This window comes from Canis lupus, chromosome 18, assembly GCF_003254725.2.
Source record: "Canis lupus dingo isolate Sandy chromosome 18, ASM325472v2, whole genome shotgun sequence".
Taxonomy (NCBI): Eukaryota; Metazoa; Chordata; class Mammalia; order Carnivora; family Canidae; genus Canis; species Canis lupus.
Window position 1 is genome coordinate 42,170,027 of NC_064260.1, and position 18,678 is coordinate 42,188,704.

Sequence of the window (18,678 nt, forward strand, 5' to 3'; positions counted from 1 at the left end):
TTCTAGTCCCCATCAAAAGGGAGAAACAGAAAAAAAAGATGAACCTGGAAGCCCAGAAGCATCTTGCTTCCAACAGTAAGTGACAAGATGTAGCGGAAGCCAGTGTGGGAGTGAGGAAACATCCCAGGGCAGCCAGCAGGCCTCAGAGAACCCAGACTTGGGGCCATTGGCATCAGGGCAAACGCCCTCCAGGCTTGAACTGTGACGTCCCTTCTCAGGTTTCCAAGCCCCACAAGAAGGAAAGGGGTGCTCAGTCCTCTTTGAAGAAGGCTAAGGAGCGGGGGATACAGTCACAGGTAGTTAAAAAGAGGAATAGAGGGATGCCAGGGGGGGTGGCTCAGTGTTGAGCATCTGTCTTTGGTCAGGGCGTGATCCTGGGGTCCTGGGATCGAGTCCCATTTCGGGTTCCCTGCAGGAGCTTCCTTTTCCACCCTCTTCCTATGTCTCAGCCTCTCTCTCTCTGTGACCCTCGTGAATAAATAAATAAAATATTAAAAAAAAAAAGAGGAATGTCTAAGTTTGGGCTACATGGTGATGATGTGTAGAGAACTCCCTCCAGGCCACGAGGGACAAATGACCATTCCCGATATTGCATCTTGCTTGGAGACAGTCATGCCTAGTTTGCTTCTTTCTGTGCAGACACCGATGACCCTGCTGTGACAGGGGGCTGTGGGGGAGGGGGGAAGGCAAAAGTTCATAGAGGAACAGTGTATGGGGGGTGGGACAGAATATTCTGGGTCTTTTTTTGTGTGAATCCTTGTGACTTTGGCAAGAGTCAGCTTTGCCTCTGACGGCAGCCCGGCTCCAGGATCTGTGAGCGTGCCAATTTATCATGCCCTTTCCCTGTCAGATGAACAGACAGACAGGGTTTGGGGTACCCCTGAGACTCACCAAAGGTTGGGGGGCAGAAGCCATCACATTGGACAGGAGGGAGAAGGGACAGGAGCGAGCCTGGAACAATGTGGCCCTGCCATCTCCCTGAAGAGCCTCACTCTCTGGAATTTGTCTATATTTAGCAGGTGGCTGGGCAGGAGGAAGATAAGAAATCCTGGGGAGGGGAGAGCCCCTTATATAGTGTGGGGGGACGGGTCCTGCTCAGATCCTCTTTGGGCGGCCTGTGACTGCACAGTCCCTGGTGTCACCTCTCTCAAGATGCCTGAGCCAGGGAAGAAGCCAGGTAGCTCTGGGCCTGGGGTTGGGATTGGGTGTGGGGAAGAAGGGCTGGGGCATTTACAAGTGGGGGGGCAGGCCTCAGAGTGAGTTCCCGAGAGTGGTGGCTGGCTGCCTTCCAGGTCTTTTTTGTGGTTCTCAGTTTCTCCTTCCCATCCTTCTGATAGAGTGAGGGCCAGCCAGGGGACCCCTCCCCTGTCCCCATCCCATCTACTTATGTAGCAAGATTAAGCCTGAGCTTGGCTTTTGGAAAAAGATCGCTGCAGGCATGAACCCAGGTTGAGTCTAGACTGGAGCCAGTCTCACTGAATGCACCTGAGCAAGCCCCTGCCCTCCCCGGGTCTCAGTTTCTCTATCTGTACAAGGAGGAGTTGGGTTGGTTCTCTTCAGCTGTGAGATTCTCTGCTTTATGAGCCTGCACCCCTGTGGCCCCCACACCAGGCCAGGCGTGACTCCCACGTTGAGGTAATGCAGCCCCTCTGTTCTGGGAGAGGAACAGGCACTGATCAACAGGCCCCTGATCCTGGGCCAAGGACAGAGAAAGTCACAGCCCGGGGATCTGGCCTGTGCTCTTACCAAGGTCATGCAGGGCAAGGATCGGCCACCCCCTTTTCAGCCCTTCCCCCCAGGCCAGCTTTATCTCAGTTGCTGATTCTCTGCCTGAGGCCCTTGGAGAACAAATTTAGCCACATTCAGGTGCCCCCTGCTAAGGGCCCTGGATGGTGGGGGAAAGAAGGACCTGGGCTTCCCCAGGCAAGGAGGGTGGGCTATCCGAGGACACATCTAGCAAAGTTTGTGTGGAGGTTAGGAATACAGTCCTGGCTGCTTGCCTGCTGGCCGTGTGATCTTGGATAAGTCACTTAACCTCTCTGAGCCTCAGTGTCCTCAGCTGGGAAATGGGTGTAATAATCACAGCCACCTCATAGAGCCGCTGGAACATTAAACGAGGTGATGCATTAAAGTGCTTATCACCAGAGTCAAGAAGAGGGCTGCAGGGGTGGGGGTGCATGGGAAAGCCAGGGGCTCCTGCAGCCTCCGCGGGCCTCTCTCTCAGTCTCAGCCTTCAGCAAGAAGCCGAGGTCGGCGGAGGTGGCCGCCGGCAGCCCTGCTGTGTTTGAGGCCGAGACCGAGCGATCAGGAGTAAAGGTGCGCTGGCAGCGGGGGGGCAGTGACATCAGCGCCAGTGACAAGTATGGCCTGGCAGCCGAGGGCACAAGGCACACTCTGACAGTGCGGGACGTGGGCCCTGCCGACCAGGGGTCCTACGCAGTCATCGCTGGCTCCTCCAAGGTCAAGTTTGACCTCAAGGTCATAGAAGCGGGTAAGACCCTGGTCAGCCCTTCCCCGAGGTTTGAGCTTCTGGGGGCAGCCCTGCACCCGTCCGTCCGTCACCCAGGGAGGAAGTGCCTCTCCACCCTGTTGCCTTTGCTTTGGCTGTGCCCTCTGCCAGGAATGCCCTTCTCTTTTCGGCAGCAAGACGTCTCTGAATGTCCCCATGGGCCTCCCTGGCCTGTCCCAGCCATCGCGCAAGTAGGGGAAATTCAGAGATGAATAAGGCAGAAGGCCGCCCTCCCTCTGGACACCCGCTTGCTGACGGAATGGGCGCTTGGCGGCTGTGTGTGCGGGGAGGCCCGCCGGCTGGGGGTGTGCAGGGAGCGTCAGCCCAGCCTGGGGGGGCGGGGGCGCTCAGCGCTGCTGGGGCCGCCGCACCAGGACGCAGGCACGCGGTCTGCACGATGTGCACACGCCGATCTGGGCAGCCTGCAGAGCCCAAGGGGGACCAGGGACAAGAGGAGGGCTCTCTGGGGAGAAGTGGCTCTACGACCCCTGCCCCTGGCCCTTCCAGAGAAGGCAGAGACTGTGCCGGGCCCTGCTTCTGTCCCTGCCCCTGCCCCTGCTCCTGCTGAGGCTCCCGGAGCCCCCGGAGAAGCCCTAGCCTCAGCCACTGAGGAGAAAGGAGGCTCCTCAAGTCCCGAAGGTGAGAGGGGCGGTGCAGGGACAGCCACGGCCTGCGGATGGGGTGTCCTGGGCAGGTCTCAGAGGCCTCCATCCACAGGGTCGAGCTCGGCAGCCCCTGATGGCTCCGGTGCCCCTGATGACCCCATCGGCCTCTTTGTGATGCGGCCACAGGACGGTGAAGTGACAGCAGGTGAGTGTGGGCTGCAGCAGGTTAGGGTGGGGAAGGGGGCAGCAGGGCGCCCTCCCTCCCAAGCCCAGTCCTGCGCCCCTCTCCTGTAGGTGGCAGTATCACCTTCTCAGCACGTGTGGCCGGAGCCAGCCTCCTGAAGCCACCCACGGTCAAGTGGTTCAAAGGCAAGTGGGTGGATCTGAGCAGCAAAGCCGGCCAGCACCTGCAGCTGCACAGCAGCTATGACAGGACCAGCAAGGTGGGGCCTGCGGGGAGCAGGGGGGTGGGAAAGAGGCCATGAGGAGCCCCTGGGAGGCTCCAGAGGCACGGGGAGCCCTGAAGGATCACCCTAAGACTGAGGGCATATGGCAGGTGCAAACAAGATACCTGGCGAGGCTGGGAAGCAGGTCAAGTGGCCACGGGTACACAGGGAGAATGGGGAATTCCAGGGGACCTGTGGGACTTGGGGACTTGCAGGGCATGGTAATCTCAAGGGGGCGTAATAAAGCTCAGGGGGGTACAGGGAGTTCAGGAGAGTTGGGGGGTTCTTCAGCCAATGAGGATGGAAAGCCTCTGGATAGATGGATATCAGAGCCCAAGCTGCCCTTCGTTATACAGATGAAGATACCAAAGCTGAGAGGTTGTTTTTGCTGGTCTGAGGTCACTCAGAGCCAGGCCTCGAACCTGTGCTTTGACTCCCAGCTTCTGCTCCTCTTGCTCTTCCACAGTCTTGGCCCAGGCAAGTGAGCCTCTGGCAGGGCAGGGCCAAGATGTTCGGTTGCGTGGATTGTGCACTGCCCAAGAGTGCCTCATCTTAAGTGACTGTCATTTGCCTTGTAGACATCACAGATTTATCACTTATCACCACCCTGTGCCAGCAGATGGCAGTCATGTGTCTTTACACAAAACCCTAAGGGTTAGCTAAACCCTGAGGGAGAGGCCATCAGCCACTCCCAGCCTCCTTTAGGAGCGAAGGGCCTCTTCTTCTGGCCCCTGGTCTCCCCTGACCCCTCACCTCCACAGGTCTACCTGTTTGAGTTGCACATTACAGATGCCCAGCCTACCTCTGCGGGCGGCTACCGCTGTGAGGTGTCCACCAAGGACAAGTTTGACAGCTGCAACTTCAATCTCACTGTCCACGGTGAGGGGAGCCTGGTGTCTGTCCTGGGCTCGGGGTCCCCTCCTTCCCCTGCGTCTGCCCCCAGTTGCCAACACGGAGGAGGATGCCTGGTCCTGCTCCAACGACTGCTGACCACATGCCCAGGGCTGCTCCTGCGGGGCCACGAGAGAGACCTGTGAGGCTTCTAGGGCTGGGGTGGGGCCTAACAGCCGCGCCCGGGTCTCACCTGAGGTCTCAGTCATCTTGGCGGCCCAGGCTCCTGACACCCGTGAACAGGTGAAGGGTGGGCTGAGAGTCGAGTGTGAGGTCAGCCACCTCTAAGGGACTGAGGACCATTAATGCCCCACCTCCCTGGTACCTCAACCCCAGAAAGGCCCAGAATGTGGAGCTCTGGGGTAGACGCCCACTCTCAAGGGTCATGGAGGGCAGGCGTGTGACACTCAGAGATCCCAGGCCAGGGCTTCTGGGACGGCTCCTCTGAAGCCCCTTCCCCGTCTCCTCCCTCTCTGCACCCAGAGGCTGTTGGCCCGGGAGACCTGGACCTCAGATCAGCTTTCCGCCGCACGTGAGTGGTTGTCTATCCTCAGGGTGTGGGGGAGGCCAACGCTGGGGCTGGAGGACCCCTGGGGTTAGGGCTAAGAGTGATGTGGGGGGGGAATGTGGGGGTGGGGATGAAGCTGATAGAGGTAGGGCAGCTGGCTCCCCTGGGCTGGGAGTGCTGTGTGTGGGGGTGCAGGGATGAAGCTGATAGGGGTGGAGCAGCTGGCTCCCCTGAGCAGGTGAGAAACTTGTTCTAAACACCCCCCCCCCCCCCCCCCGCCCCAGGAGCCTGGCTGGCAGTGGTCGGCGTATCAGGTACCGTCTCCCAGCCCTTCCTGCCCAGTATGCCAACCTTGGGGGTCTGAGATGACAGGGGCCCCCATCCAGCCAGTGCCCTGTCCTGTCCCAGTACCTCTCTCCACCCCTGCCCCTGCCCAAGTCCGCTTGGCTGGCCCCACTGCAGCCTTACTGGGGGTCCCTCTCCATAGTGACAGCCACGAGGACGCAGGAACTCTGGACTTCAGCTCGCTGCTGAAGAAGAGGTGAGCTCCTGGGTAGCAGCTCCTGGGGTGGATGTCGAGGCCCCAGTTCAGACCCTGGCGATGAGGTTCTCATGAACCTGAGCTGTGTGGCCCTGAGCCAGTTACTGAACTCTCTGAACCAGTTTCCTGGTCTGTCGAATGGGACAGTCCTGCTTTTGGGAGGAATCAGAGGGCAGGCATTGTACCCTGGGGACTAACATCCTCACAGGGTCACCCCGACCCCCGACCCCTGAGTCTATGATAGCTTAACTCAGTGGGGCTCCGGGGACCTGGAAGAAGCTGGAATCTGCTCCCCTGGCCCCCAGCTGACTCTATGTCCCCTCCCTCTGTCTCCTGGACACTGCATTACCGCTGATGCTGCTGCGGCCCAGAGAGTAAGCATCGGGGGCGGGTGCTTTGGGCCAGCAGGGTGCTGGTGGGACTCCGAATCCATCCCGTGTGTGGACCCCCCTGACTAGGGTGTCTGGGAGGTTCGGGTCCTTCCTGTGCATGCCCAGTGCAGAGTAAATGGGGGAGGGGGGAGGGAGGAGGTGAGGGCCTGTGGGCTGTGACCCCACATCCTTGAGGGCAGGTGGCCCACGCCTCTAATGGTCACTGCCTTTCTGCCCTGCCCGGAGCAGCAGTTTCCGGAGGTGAGTCTGAATCCTGCACCCCTGTCGCCCCCACTTCCACTGAGACTTCCCCATACCGAACCTTAAGTCCAGTGCCAGCTCAGGCTGCACCAGAGGGGAAGGGACAGAGGGGTGGGGGCAGCTGTGGCCTCCTTGGTCTTGAGCCCCAGGAAGCCCCACCCCAGGGGAGGGCAGGGAGGGGGCGCCGGGGGTATCCCTTGAGGCCTCTCTGCTGGACTGCGGACCAGGGACTCCAGGCTGGAGGCACCAGCCGAGGAGGACGTGTGGGAGATCCTGCGGCAGGCGTCGCCGTCCGAGTACGAGCGCATCGCCTTCCAGCACGGCGTCACCGACCTGCGTGGCATGCTCAAGAGGCTCAAGGGCATGAAGCGGGATGAGAAGAAGAGCACAGGTGAGGCCGCCTGCCAGCCAGAGGAGACGGCGCTGGCGCACACACGGTTGTGGTGGGAAGGGAAGAGTCCAGCTTGGCCCAGAGACACTCAGGCAAGAAGGGCCCAGATTAACCTTGTGTTGGAAAAAAACAAGAATGCCCAGGTTAGCCCCTGTCCACAAAAAAGAAGGGCACAAAAAATAAGGGCAAAGTTTAGCCCAGAGACACCACAAGGGAAATGACAGAGCACAGAGGGGGCCCTCAATGAAGAAAAGCCTGGGGGGTGCTGTGAAATAGAGTCAAGGCAAAGACTAAGTCCCTTGCCCTCCACGCCCCCCCCCCCCCCCCCCGCCGTCACTGGTCTCCAGCCAAGCTTTTGTCTCTGGGAGCCACTAAGCCTAACCCTGAGCCGAGCAGAGCAGGTGGAGGGGACCCCAAGGAAGGCAGAAGGACAAAGAGATAGAAGCAGACAGGCATGCAGAACAGAGAGAGAGACAGGCAGAGTGGACGCGGAGAGAGAAGGGGGTGGCAGGAGGAATGTGGTGGGAGGACGTGGCTCTGGGGCACAGCCACCAGCCACCACAGTGGGTGTGAAGGGCTTGGGGGGAGCAGGGGTTGGGGGGGCCATGATGGTGGTGCTCAGCCTTTCAGAAGAAGCTGGAGCCGGCCTACCAGGTGAGCAAGGGCCACAAGATCCGGCTGACTGTGGAGCTGGCCGACCCCGACGCTGACGTCAAGTGGCTTAAGAATGGACAGGAGATCCAGATGAGCGGCAGGTGCACTGCGGGGGGGGCCGGGGAGGGGGGCCTGGAGGCTCCCCAGCCCGCTCTCCCTGCCTCTCGCCCCCCATGTTCTCTACGGCGACCGGTCCCTGCCTGTCTCCCCCACCCCACTGCCCTCTCTCCGGGTCTAGTTTCCCATCTTTCCGTTTCTGCCTGTCTCTGTTCTTGCTTTTTCTCTTCGGCTCGCTTCCTCTCCTCCGGACGCTCCCACGGCCCCTTCGGCTCCACAGCAAGTAAGGCCCAGCTGCCGGAGGGAAGGCTTGGGCTGGGGGCACGGGGTCCCCTCGGGGGGTCGGACGGGGCCCCCAGGGCTGAGGAGGTGAGCAATGTCCCTGCACCCTCCCGCGGCGCCCGCGCAGGTACATCTTTGAGTCCGTCGGGGCCAAGCGCACGCTGACCATCAGCCAGTGCTCGCTGGCGGACGACGCGGCCTACCAGTGCGTGGTGGGCGGGGAGAAGTGCAGCACCGAGCTCTTCGTCAAAGGTGGGCCCGGACGGGGACCCTGGGAGCCCCGAGCCTGGGGGCAGGGGCAGAGGACCTCACGTGCACCCTCCTTGACAGAGCCCCCCGTGCTGATCACTCGGCCCCTGGAAGACCAGCTGGTGATGGTGGGACAGCGGGTGGAGTTTGAGTGTGAGGTGTCCGAGGAGGGGGCCCAGGTCAAATGGTGAGTGCTGGGCTCATGGGGCGTGGGCAGGGCTGGGGGGGCCTGTGGGCACCCCCGACCGCGGCCCCAGCACTTACAGCCTGCCCACTGGCCAGGCTGAAGGATGGGGTGGAGCTGACCAGGGAGGAGACCTTCAAATACCGGTTCAAGAAGGATGGCCAGAGACACCACTTGATCATCAACGAGGCGACGCTGGAGGACGCCGGGCACTACGCGCTGCGCACCAGTGGCGGCCAGGCGCTGGCCGAGCTCATCGTGCAGGGTGAGGCCCAGCAGGGGGATGGCTTTGGGCAGGCTCGGCCCCAGCACCACCCCCGGCCTTATAGGGGGGCTAGGTTGACCCAGACTGGAGGCCCGTGTGACCTTGGGCAAGTCACTCTGACACACCGAGCCTCACTTTTCTCGTCTGTAACATACAGACGCTGAGGTGGCCGCCTCAGAGAGTCCTGGGAGGGGCCAAGGGCCAGTTAGTGTCCCCCACCCCCACTCCCAACCCCAAGCACTTGAGGTTCCTTGTGCACACTGCACCATCACAGGCCCACGTGCCTCACACTCGTGCATGCACATGTGTTTTCACACCCACGTGATCTCCATGGGGATTGGCGCCCACAGCCCCACACCCCCTCCCCAGCTCACTGGCTCTGTCCTGCCCCCCAGAGAAGAAGCTAGAGGTGTACCAGAGCATTGCGGACCTGACGGTGGGCGCGAAGGACCAGGCGGTGTTCAAGTGTGAGGTGTCCGACGAGAATGTGCGGGGCGTGTGGCTGAAGAACGGGAAGGAGCTGGTGCCTGATAGCCGCATAAAGGTGTCCCACATAGGGCGGTGAGTGTGCGGGGCTCAGCCCCACGCAGAGCGGGGCAGGCGGACGGGGCGGGCGGAGACTGGAGACAGAGACAGAGGGAGAAACAGAGCCTGGGACAGACACAGAGAAACAGGAAAGCAGACAGACAGACAGACACAGGGGCTGAGATAGAGACGCATGGAGAGACAGGGAAAAACAGAGAGAGACATGGAAAGAGAGGGACAGAAACAGAGATGGATGGAAAGACAGACACACAGACCCAGGACAGAGATTTAGAGAGAGAAGGACACAGAGGGGAGTCCTGCAGAGAAGCAGTGAGAGACACAGACAGGCTGGAGCACCCCCCAGCCTGTACCTCCCCCCCCCCGTACCCCCCAGCTCATGACCAGCACGGGGCAGGAGGCCACCCGGAGCTGGCTCTGGCCAGGGGCCCTCTCCCTCTCCCACTCTCTTACTCATGCCTCGAGCATCTGGGCTGGCCCGTGCTGGGCCCAAGGTCACAGAGATTAGTGCGACCAGCCCCTGCTCAGTCTCCAAGGGCCCAGCCAAGGGCCACTTGTACGTTGTCTACTTCTGAAAACACGTGAGGGGCTGGAAGGTCAAAAATAGAGCAAGCATTTGAACTACCAGACCACCCCTGAGCTAGGGTGGGGCGAGGGCCCTGGGAGCCCTGACTGTGGTGAGGGCTGGGCGGGGCGCGGTGGGGTGGCCCAGGGGGTCCCTTGAGCCACCACTTCTCTGCAGAGTCCACAAACTGACCATTGACGACGTCACGCCTGCGGACGAGGCTGACTACAGCTTTGTGCCTGAAGGCTTTGCCTGCAACCTGTCGGCCAAGCTACACTTCATGGGTGAGCGGCACCGGGGCCACGGTGGGGGCCCTTGAGGCTGGCTCTGCCTTTGTCCACCCACCTCCACGCCACTTGCTCTTCCTTCTCTTGCAGAGGTCAAGATCGACTTCGTGCCCAGGCAGGGTGAGTCTCGGGACCTCTTCCCTGCACCCCACTCCACCCATGTCCCTCTCCAGTCCCAGACAGAGGGAAGAGCAAGGAACCTGCAGCGGGGACCCCAAGACCCAGCTCCAGCTCCAGTGCTCTCAACCATAGGCCAATCGTAATCTCTAGGCACCTCAGTTCCCTCATCTATAAAATGGGACTCCTCATAGTGCCTCCTCCATGGGGTGCGGGAAAGATAAGAAGATGTGACTCCATCATTAAATCTGTTCTGTCTTTATTTTTATTTTTAATTATTTTTTAACAGGGGGAGGGGCAAAGGGAGAGAGGGAAAGAGAGAATCTCTCACAGGCTCCATGCCCAGCGCAGAGCCCGATGAGGGGCTCCATCTCACAGCCATGAGCTTGTGACCTGAGCTGAAATCTAGAGCCGAATGCTTAGTGGGCTGAGTCACCCAAGGTGCCCCAAATCTGTTCTGCTTTTAGCAGTAACCCCCCTGCTTTTAGATTAAACATCTATCAGATATTTAAGAATTCTAACTTCAGGAGGATAGTCCAGGCTGAGGCACACTCTAGGTCAGCGCTTTCCAAACAAGTCCACTGAGCAGGATACTCCATTTCAAAGGGTTCCATGGTGGGACGCCTGGGTGGCTCAGCAGTTGAGCATCTGCCTTCGGCTCAGGGCATGATCCCAGGGTCCCGGGATCGAGTCCCACATCGGGCTCCCTGCATGGAGCCTGCTTCTCCCTCTGCCTGTGTCTCTGCCTCTCTCTCTGGGTCTCTCATGAATAAATATATAAAATCTTCACAAAAAAACCCCAAAGAGTTCCATGGTAAGGTAAGTTTGGGAACCACTGAACACTTGCTCTACCTCTTGCTGATTCTGGAGCAAGAGAGAGCAAGTGTTCAGTGTTTTTAAATCTCATGGTAAAGAAATGTACTTTGTTTCATCCAGGGTTTCCTACTTGATTTGGTCACGGAAACTTCTTTTGTCTTTTTTCTGGCAGAACCTTCATGTCCCCCGTAATTACAGTTTGAGAAATGCTACAGTAGGCGACCCGGTGTTACAGACCTCCCTGGGAACTGCCTGGGGGGACGGAAATGTTCTAGGTCTTGATTGGGGTGGTAGTTGCACAGGTGTACGCATTTGTCACAACTCATCAAGCTGTGTGCTCAAATCTCGGCCTTTTATTCTATGTTAATTATACCTCAAAGTGGGGCAGCCTGGGTGGCTCAGCGGTTTAGCACCACCTTCAGCCCAGGGCATGATCCTGGGGACCCGAGATCGAGTCTCGCATCAGGCTCCCTGCAGGGAGCCTACTTGTGTCTCTGCCTCTCTCTGTGTCTCTCAGGAATAAATAAAATCTTAAAAAAAAATGATACCTCAAAGTGACTAAACACAAGCAGGGGCACATGCTCCTTCCAGTTTCTCCGTCTCTCGTGGGCCCTCCCCTTTCTCCAACCTATGCCTTCTCCACCCCACCCCAGAACCTCCCAAGATCCACCTGGACTGCCCGGGCCGCAAGCCAGACACTATCGTGGTTGTGGCTGGGAACAAGCTACGCCTGGATGTCCCTATCTCTGGGGACCCTGCTCCCACTGTAATTTGGCAGAAGACCATCACACAGGTATCCTGCCCCCGTCCTCCACTCCCACATCCGGACAACGGGTGCGTGGGGCCAGCGGGTGTGGGAACCTGTTCCCCACCCCACCCCACATGTGCACAGCTGGTCACCGAGTGGGAGCGCAGGTGCTCAGCTGGCAGGGAGGTGGGCAAGGTGGGCCGCAGAAGGGGGCTGGGCAGGGATTCCCTCCAGGTTGAGTCAGCCCGTTCCCCTGCTTCCTTCCTGCTCTGTTTCCAGAAGAACAAGGTCCCAGCAGGGCCAGCGCCTGATGCCTCGGGGGATGCCGCTGCCAGTGACGAGTGGGTGTTTGACAAGAAGGTGAGTGAGGCTGACGGTGAGATGGGGCTCCTTTGCCTTCTGTTATTTTCTGCCTATGCATCTGGCCGCTATGCCCCAGCCCCAGGCACGGCCTCTATGGGACCCCCCGCCCACCCCCGCCACCGTGCCTCCATCGGGCACAGGGTCCCTTAACGTTGCTGGGGCGCCCTCATGACAGGGCTGCTCCCTGGCTCCCGTCTTCCCAGCGAGGGAGAGGGTTTCCCCGAAAGAGCAGCTGCCTGGGCCCCACTCGGGTCAGCTTTTCCTCCTCCGGGCAGTTGGCCCCTCCACCCACCTGAGGTCTTTTGGGATCCTCAGCTCTGTAAGGCCGTGCTATTTCCATTGGGCAGATAAGAACACTGAGGCACAGAGAGAACAGCTAAGGCCCAAAGCTCCAGACAAAGCCAGAGCTAGAGCCCAAGACCCTCACCCTAGTGCTACGCCCCTGCCCTGGCGGGCACTAAATAAAGGTGTTTGGACTAGGTGCTCACACAAGTGGTTTCCACTTGGGCTGCATCTGCTCCCCGGACCCCGCTCTGAGCTCTCTTCCTTTTTTTTTTTAATTAAATATTTTATTTATTTATTCATGAGAGACCCAGAGAGAGAGGCAGAGACACAAGCAGAGGGAGAAGCAGGCTCCATGCAGGGAGCCCGATGCAGGACTCGATCCCAGGACTCTGGGATCATGCCCTGAGCCAAAGGCAGAGGCTCAATCACTGAGCCACCCAAGTGCCCCCTGAGCTCTCTTCCTATCTCGGGCCATCACAGAGGCTCCCAAAGCCTGTGAGGTCCGACTAGGTCCCCAGATACCCCTTCCCCCCCAGCTGCTGTGTGAGACCGAGGGCCGGGTCCGTGTGGAGACCACCAAGGACCGCAGCATCTTCACTGTGGAGGGGGCCGAGAAGGAAGACGAGGGTGTCTATGTCGTCACGGTGAAGAACCCCGTGGGCGAGGACCAGGTCAACCTCACAGTCAAGGTCATCGGTGAGGCTGGCTGTCCCGGGGCCAGGAGGGGAAAATAGAGGGAAACCCGGCAGGGGGCCTGTCCATCCACTTGGTTAGTCATTTTGACAGATATCCCAAGACATGCTCTCAGCTCCCCGGAGAGGATTGGGATTAGGACACAGGGTGTATACAGGCAGTGGGGAGCCATAATGATCACAGGCTGGTGACATGATCAGAGCCGCATTCTAGAAATGTCTGTGGGGTACAGTGGAGGTGGGCTCTGGCTGTTGGTTGGGGTGCCAAGGGAACGAGCAGCGTCGGCTCAGGGGCCTGGCAGGGCTGATGTGGGTCCACCCTTCCCTCAGATGTGCCGGATGCTCCTGCGGCCCCCAAGATCAGCAACGTGGGCGAGGACTCCTGCACCGTGCAGTGGGAGCCCCCAGCCTACGACGGTGGCCAGCCGGTCCTGGGTGAGCGGCAGGCATGGGGACAGAGCCGGGGGCCAGGGGGCGGGGGTATCTGGGCCCCAGGCCGGAGCTCCCACCTCCCTTTCATCAGGCTACATCCTGGAGCGCAAGAAGAAGAAGAGCTACCGGTGGATGCGGCTCAACTTCGACCTGCTGCGGGAGCTGAGCCATGAGGCCCGGCGCATGATTGAGGGTGTGGTGTACGAGATGCGAGTCTACGCGGTCAACGCCATCGGCATGTCCAGGCCTAGCCCTGCCTCCCAGCCCTTCATGCCAATCGGTGAGCCCGCCTGGCCTGGCACTGCCCCGCGCCCTCCCCGGTCAGGATTAGCCCCTGCTCTGTGGGCGGCCACCACACATCAGGGTCTCCTGTAAGCCTCAGTTGGGGATAATCCTCTTCATTTCACAAATGAAGAAAGTGAGGTGCCCAGAAGGGCTTGCTTGAGGTCACCTAGCTGGTAGGGGTGGAGCCGAGACTCACACCAATCTGACTGTGGGTGCCTCTTAGGCCTCAGTTTCCACATCTATAAAATGGGGGTAATGACAATATCTACTTCATGGAACTGCTGTTAGAATGGCACACAGCAGGTGCTCAATAAATGTTAACTGTCCCCTCTTCCCCACTCCCTTCAACCAGGGTTTGTCATATATAGGACAGAGCGAGGGTCCTGACTGCCTGGGGGTCCAAGGGGCTTGGGTCTGTGCAAAGGATCGTGGGCTGGACTCAGAGACGGAGTTTGCAGAGTCAGCTCCATCACTCCAGGGGGGCCATCTGGGGTCACGGCCTCCCCTGAAGCCTCTGTTTCCTCTCTGGGTCATGGGGGTCCAGAGGGCGGAACAGTGCTGAGGACAGCTGTCCCTCCCGGGACGTGGGAGCGGGGGGGCAGCTGTCGGGGGTGGGTGGGGGGCGGGCACCCCCCTCTGGTCCCTGGAGGGGGCACACAACCTGGGGAGATGACAGCATGGGGGTGGGGGGCCTGTGGGGAGAAGGCTCCAGGCCTCTCTCTTTAGGGACTGACTTGTAGTTTGCTTAACTCTCAGTCGACTCACCTCACCCTACGGCGCCAGGGATTTCCCTGCTTTGGGCTAGTTTTTCCCTAAATGCTACGTTTATAGCATTTCTTGTGTTGTCCCGCCGGAGTGGCCCGTCTGGGCGCGCGTGCGTTCTTTGGGGTATGCTTTCCTGTGTGCGGCCCCCTTTAGCGAGGACTGTTGCCGTCGTCTGTTCGGAAGCCCGTCTAGAGACATCTTTCAACGGAGCTGAAGCATTTCTGCGGGTGCTGGAGGGCCAGGCAGGGGCCGAGCGCCCCGTGTGCTCGAGGGGGCGGGCCCTTCGGTGTTCCGGGGGCGCAGGCCCACTCAGACCCCTCTGTGCCCCCCCGACCCCGTGCCCAGGCCCCCCGAGCGAGCCCACCCACCTGGCGGTGGAGGACGTGACGGACACCACCGTGTCCCTCAAGTGGAGGCCCCCGGAGCGCGCGGGCGCGGGCGGCCTGGACGGCTACAGCGTGGAGTACTGCCGGGAGGACTGTGAGTGGCCCTGCACCCCCCACCCCGACCCCGACCCGGGGGCCCGCCAGCGCGGGAGGGCGGCCGGTGGGGGGGCCGTGCACGCCTGACGCCCCTGGGCCTTCCCCGCCAGGCTCCGAGTGGGTGACGGCCCTGCAGGGGCTGACGGAGCACACGGCGGTGCTGGTGAAGGACCTGCCCACGGGGGCCCGGCTGCAGTTCCGGGTGCGCGCCCACAACATGGCAGGGCCCGGAGCCCCCGTCACCACCCAGGAGCCCGTGACGGTGCAGGAGATACTGCGTGAGTGGCCCTCACAGGACAGGCCCGCCCCTGACGCCCCGGCCCCTGGGATCCGAGGAACTGGGGAGGCCCAGGGAGGCCCTACTGGAAAGAGGGGCTGAATACTCCATGGGGGAAGGTCCGAGGCTCTGCTCTATTCATGCCTCAGGCCCAGGGCAAATATTCGGAGAATATCTTCTGTGTGACCCCCCGGTTCTGGGTCAGGGAAAATGTAGGTCATTACACCGTTGTCTCTGAGCTCTGCTCTGTGGGCCTCTCGGGTCTACGGGCAGGTACTGCCCTGTGCTCATGACTCAGCATCACATCGGCCCATCTGGGATCCACTTCCCGCTCCTCTATTCCTGACAGAGCATGGATCTTGTAGAGATTGGTTCTCAAAGTGGAAAAGAGACAGTAGACTGGGGTGGAAACAGCCAGGGGGTAGAGTAGAGACCCAGACCCCATGTTTGCATCCTGGCCTGTGACTTCTAGCTGTGTGACCTCCAACAAGTTGCTCACCCTCTCTGATCCCTGCCTCTTACAGCCGTGTGGTGAGGCTGAGGTCTGGGGCTGGGGCGGGCAGGGAGAGCTAAGGGAGAGGCATTTCCTTAGCTGTGGCCTTCTGGCCCTGCCTCAGGAGGGGAGGAGCTGTGGCATGTGGCGCTCCTTGGGGACAGAGCTTTCCCCTTGCTGAGCTGCTCACTTGGCACCCACAGAGCGGCCCCGGCTCCAGTTGCCCAGGCACCTGCGCCAGACCATCCAGAGAAAGGTTGGGGAGCCCGTGAACCTCCTCATTCCTTTCCAGGTAGGGCTGGCCATCCTCCCCATCCTCCACTGCGTGTCATCTCTGCCTAGTTGGGAGATGTGTCTCAGGGCTGACTAGACCCAGTCATGCCAGGCTCGGGGGTGAGCTGTCCCTTCCTCACAGGGCAAGCCCCGGCCTCAGGTGACCTGGACCAAAGAGGGGCAGCCCCTGGCAGGCGAGGAGGTGAGCATCCGCAACAGCCCCACGGACACCATCCTGTTCATCCGGGCTGCCCACCGTGCCCACTCTGGCACCTACCAGGTGATGTTGCGGATCGAGAACATGGAGGACAAGGCCACGCTGGTCCTGCAGATCGTTGGTGCGTGGCACAGGGGCTCCTCCTCTGGGATGCCCAGAGTCCCTGCAGAAGGTGGCAGGCCAGGCTGGCGGGGGTGAGGGGGCCTCCCAGGGTCCTCTGTGCATACTCGGAGGGTGTGTTCCAGCTGGGCTCTCTCCTGCAGACAAGCCAAGCCCTCCCCAGGATATTCGGGTCGCCGAAGCCTGGGGTTTCAATGTGGCTCTGGAGTGGAAGCCACCCCAGGATTATGGCAACACAGAAATCTGGGGTTACACAGTACAGAAAGCCGACACGAAGACCATGGTGAGCCTGGGGTGCTGGGCCCCCCTTATATTCCCTCCCTAGGGCCAGGCAGACTGGGCCTCAGCCCCCTCTCTTGTCCTGAGAAAGGGTCTGCTGCTCATCCTCCCTCTCTGACCTGATTCCCTCCACAGTTAAGGTACAGATACCAAGCATACCCCAAAAGAGACTCCCTGGCAGGAAGTAGGGCCCCACAGAGCCTCCCCTTCCTCCACACCCCCAGGAGTGGTTCACTGTCCTAGAGCATTACCGCCGCACTCACTGCGTGGTGTCAGAGCTCATCATTGGCAACGGCTACTACTTCCGGGTCTTCAGCCACAACATGGTGGGGCCCAGTGACAAAGCCGCCACCACCAAGGAGCCTGTCTTTATCCCCAGACCAGGTGCTGTACCTTTCCTGCCACCCCCAGGAGGAGCCGGGGCAGGGAGGTGGTAGGAGCCGGGGGGGTGGGGGGGCACTCTCCGGACAAAGTCCTATCACCAACAGGCATCACGTACGAGCCACCCAGCTATAAGGCCCTGGACTTCTCGGAGGCCCCGAGCTTCACCCGCCCCCTGGTGAACCGCTCAGTCATCGCTGGCTACAATGCTACCCTCTGCTGTGCTGTGCGGGGTAGCCCCAAGGTAGAGAGCTTGGGGCCCTGGTGCAGGACGACTCGGGAGGCAGGCTTTGGAGGCTTCCAACTCCATGCTCCTCTCCCCAGCCATTCCCTGCTCCTATCCCACAGGGGCTCGGGGCCAGCCTCCGCTCCCTGCACAGTCTTGGCGGTCTCATGGGCCCTTGTTCATTCCCTGCTTGGGCATAGTTTGGACTCCAGTGGGAGCCCCTAGAAGAGCAACAGGTCCCTGCGAAGTCTCCTGCCAACCTGAGATGGTCTCCCTCCCTCCCTTTTCTGATGTATAGCCCAAGATTTCCTGGTTCAAGAATGGCCTGGATCTGGGGAAGGATGCCCGCTTCCGCATGTTCAGCAAGCAGGGAGTGTTGACCCTGGAGATTAGAAAGCCCTGTCCCTTTGACGGGGGCATCTATGTCTGTAGGGCTATCAACTTACAAGGCGAGGCACAGTGTGAGTGCCGCCTGGAAGTACGAGGTGAGGAGCCCATGGGAGCAGGGCCGGGGCTTGGGGTGGTGGAGAAGGCAGGGAACCAGCTGGGACTCTGGTTCAGCCACGCAGCTGCTCTGGCTGAAAGCAGTAATCTTGTCATGTCTAACGTGGGTACTGGCTTCTGGGCTCTGCTGCCACAGCTGCCCCCCTTGGCCTTCCAGGAGGCTGGGGGGACATGGGTGGTTCCAGGAGGGGAAACACACGTGTGCCACGGCCTCCTTCTCCCCTGCAGTGCCTCAGTGACCTGGCTGGCTCCCTGGCGATGGGCAGGTATGTACTCTAAGCCATCCCCACACCCACGGCCCGAGTCAGAGACTGAGCCCCAGCCCTTGGTTCTGGGGGGGCAGCCATCAGGAGACGGAGGTGCAGGCGCCTCTTTGCAAGATTTCAGACCAGCGCATTCACAAGGGAACCTGTGTTACAGGTGCAACAGGATGCCGATGGCCCACGGCCCGGGAACCTGGAAGGACGCTGGACAAGCCACCTTCCTGCTGTTGAGTGTGTGTGCACAAGTGTGTATCTTGGGGTGGGGCTGGGGGGGAAGCATCCATAGGGCAGTGCCCTTAAGATAAGCAGGCCTGGCGGCTCTGTGTAGACTGAACCGTCTGAGCTCCCACTGGCCGCTCTCTGGCCTTGGGACAAGAAGTTGGTGGGCTCAGGAAATGGTGGCTGGGGACAGACCTTGCTGGCCTGCCATGTTTTCTCAATATATGAGGGCAATAAAAGACGAGTGGTCACAGAGAGCTGACTCTTCCTGTCTAGTGTTTTCACAAAAAGCCCAGGGAAATATACTTGAGCTTCAGAGCAAACTGAACCAGGTATTGTCTCCTGGATGCGTTAGATGAGGCTGATGGTGGAATCCTGAATTCATAAGGCACGAGAAGAAACCTAGTCTTCCCCCCACTGTGTACGTTCCCCCGATGGGGAAAGCTGGGCCAGTGACGGGGGGGGAGTGTGTTAGCAACAGAGCAGAAACCCAAGGCTCTCCTGCCTGGTCCCGTGTGCTCTGTACTGTCTTTGCCCTGCTGACCTGTGCTCACAGCAGCCTGGACAGGGGCGGTGCTGAACTTCCATGTGGTTCTGTGCCTAGAAAGCCTGGAATGAAGCTATACCAGGCTGCTTCGAGGTTCTGGTGTGCAGCAGGCCTACAGCTCTTCACACCTGTTTCCCAGTAGAAGGCGGTCCTGTCCGGCACAAGATATTGGGATCCGGGCCCTCTTCTGCTCTTCCTTCCCCACATAGGAACCTAAATTCAATCATCAGTTTATTTTTGGGAAGAAGCCAATGGGTCTCAGAGGTGCCCTAGAAGAATGTGGAT

General features: G+C 60.1%; 1 protein-coding gene across 1 annotated transcript; it reads left to right on the top strand.

Annotated features, from left to right (window-relative positions):
* The first annotated feature begins 1,032 nt into the window (after nt 1-1,032).
* Nucleotides 1,033-18,101, top strand: MYBPC3 (myosin binding protein C3). The gene is given in 32 exon segments (XM_049097039.1): nt 1,033-1,177; nt 2,225-2,491; nt 3,017-3,148; nt 3,227-3,319; nt 3,409-3,557; nt 4,322-4,439; nt 4,935-4,983; nt 5,244-5,273; nt 5,447-5,512; nt 6,360-6,523; nt 7,146-7,278; nt 7,644-7,768; nt 7,847-7,952; nt 8,048-8,214; nt 8,610-8,775; nt 9,500-9,606; nt 9,700-9,729; nt 11,196-11,335; nt 11,570-11,650; nt 12,475-12,634; nt 12,961-13,065; nt 13,154-13,342; nt 14,458-14,592; nt 14,705-14,872; nt 15,568-15,656; nt 15,780-15,975; nt 16,118-16,257; nt 16,478-16,637; nt 16,742-16,878; nt 17,159-17,345; nt 17,522-17,630; nt 17,785-18,101. Coding segments are annotated over 32 exon segments (4,071 nt in total). The 5' UTR covers nt 1,033-1,152; the 3' UTR covers nt 17,933-18,101.
* Nucleotides 18,102-18,678: the final 577 nt, after the last annotated feature.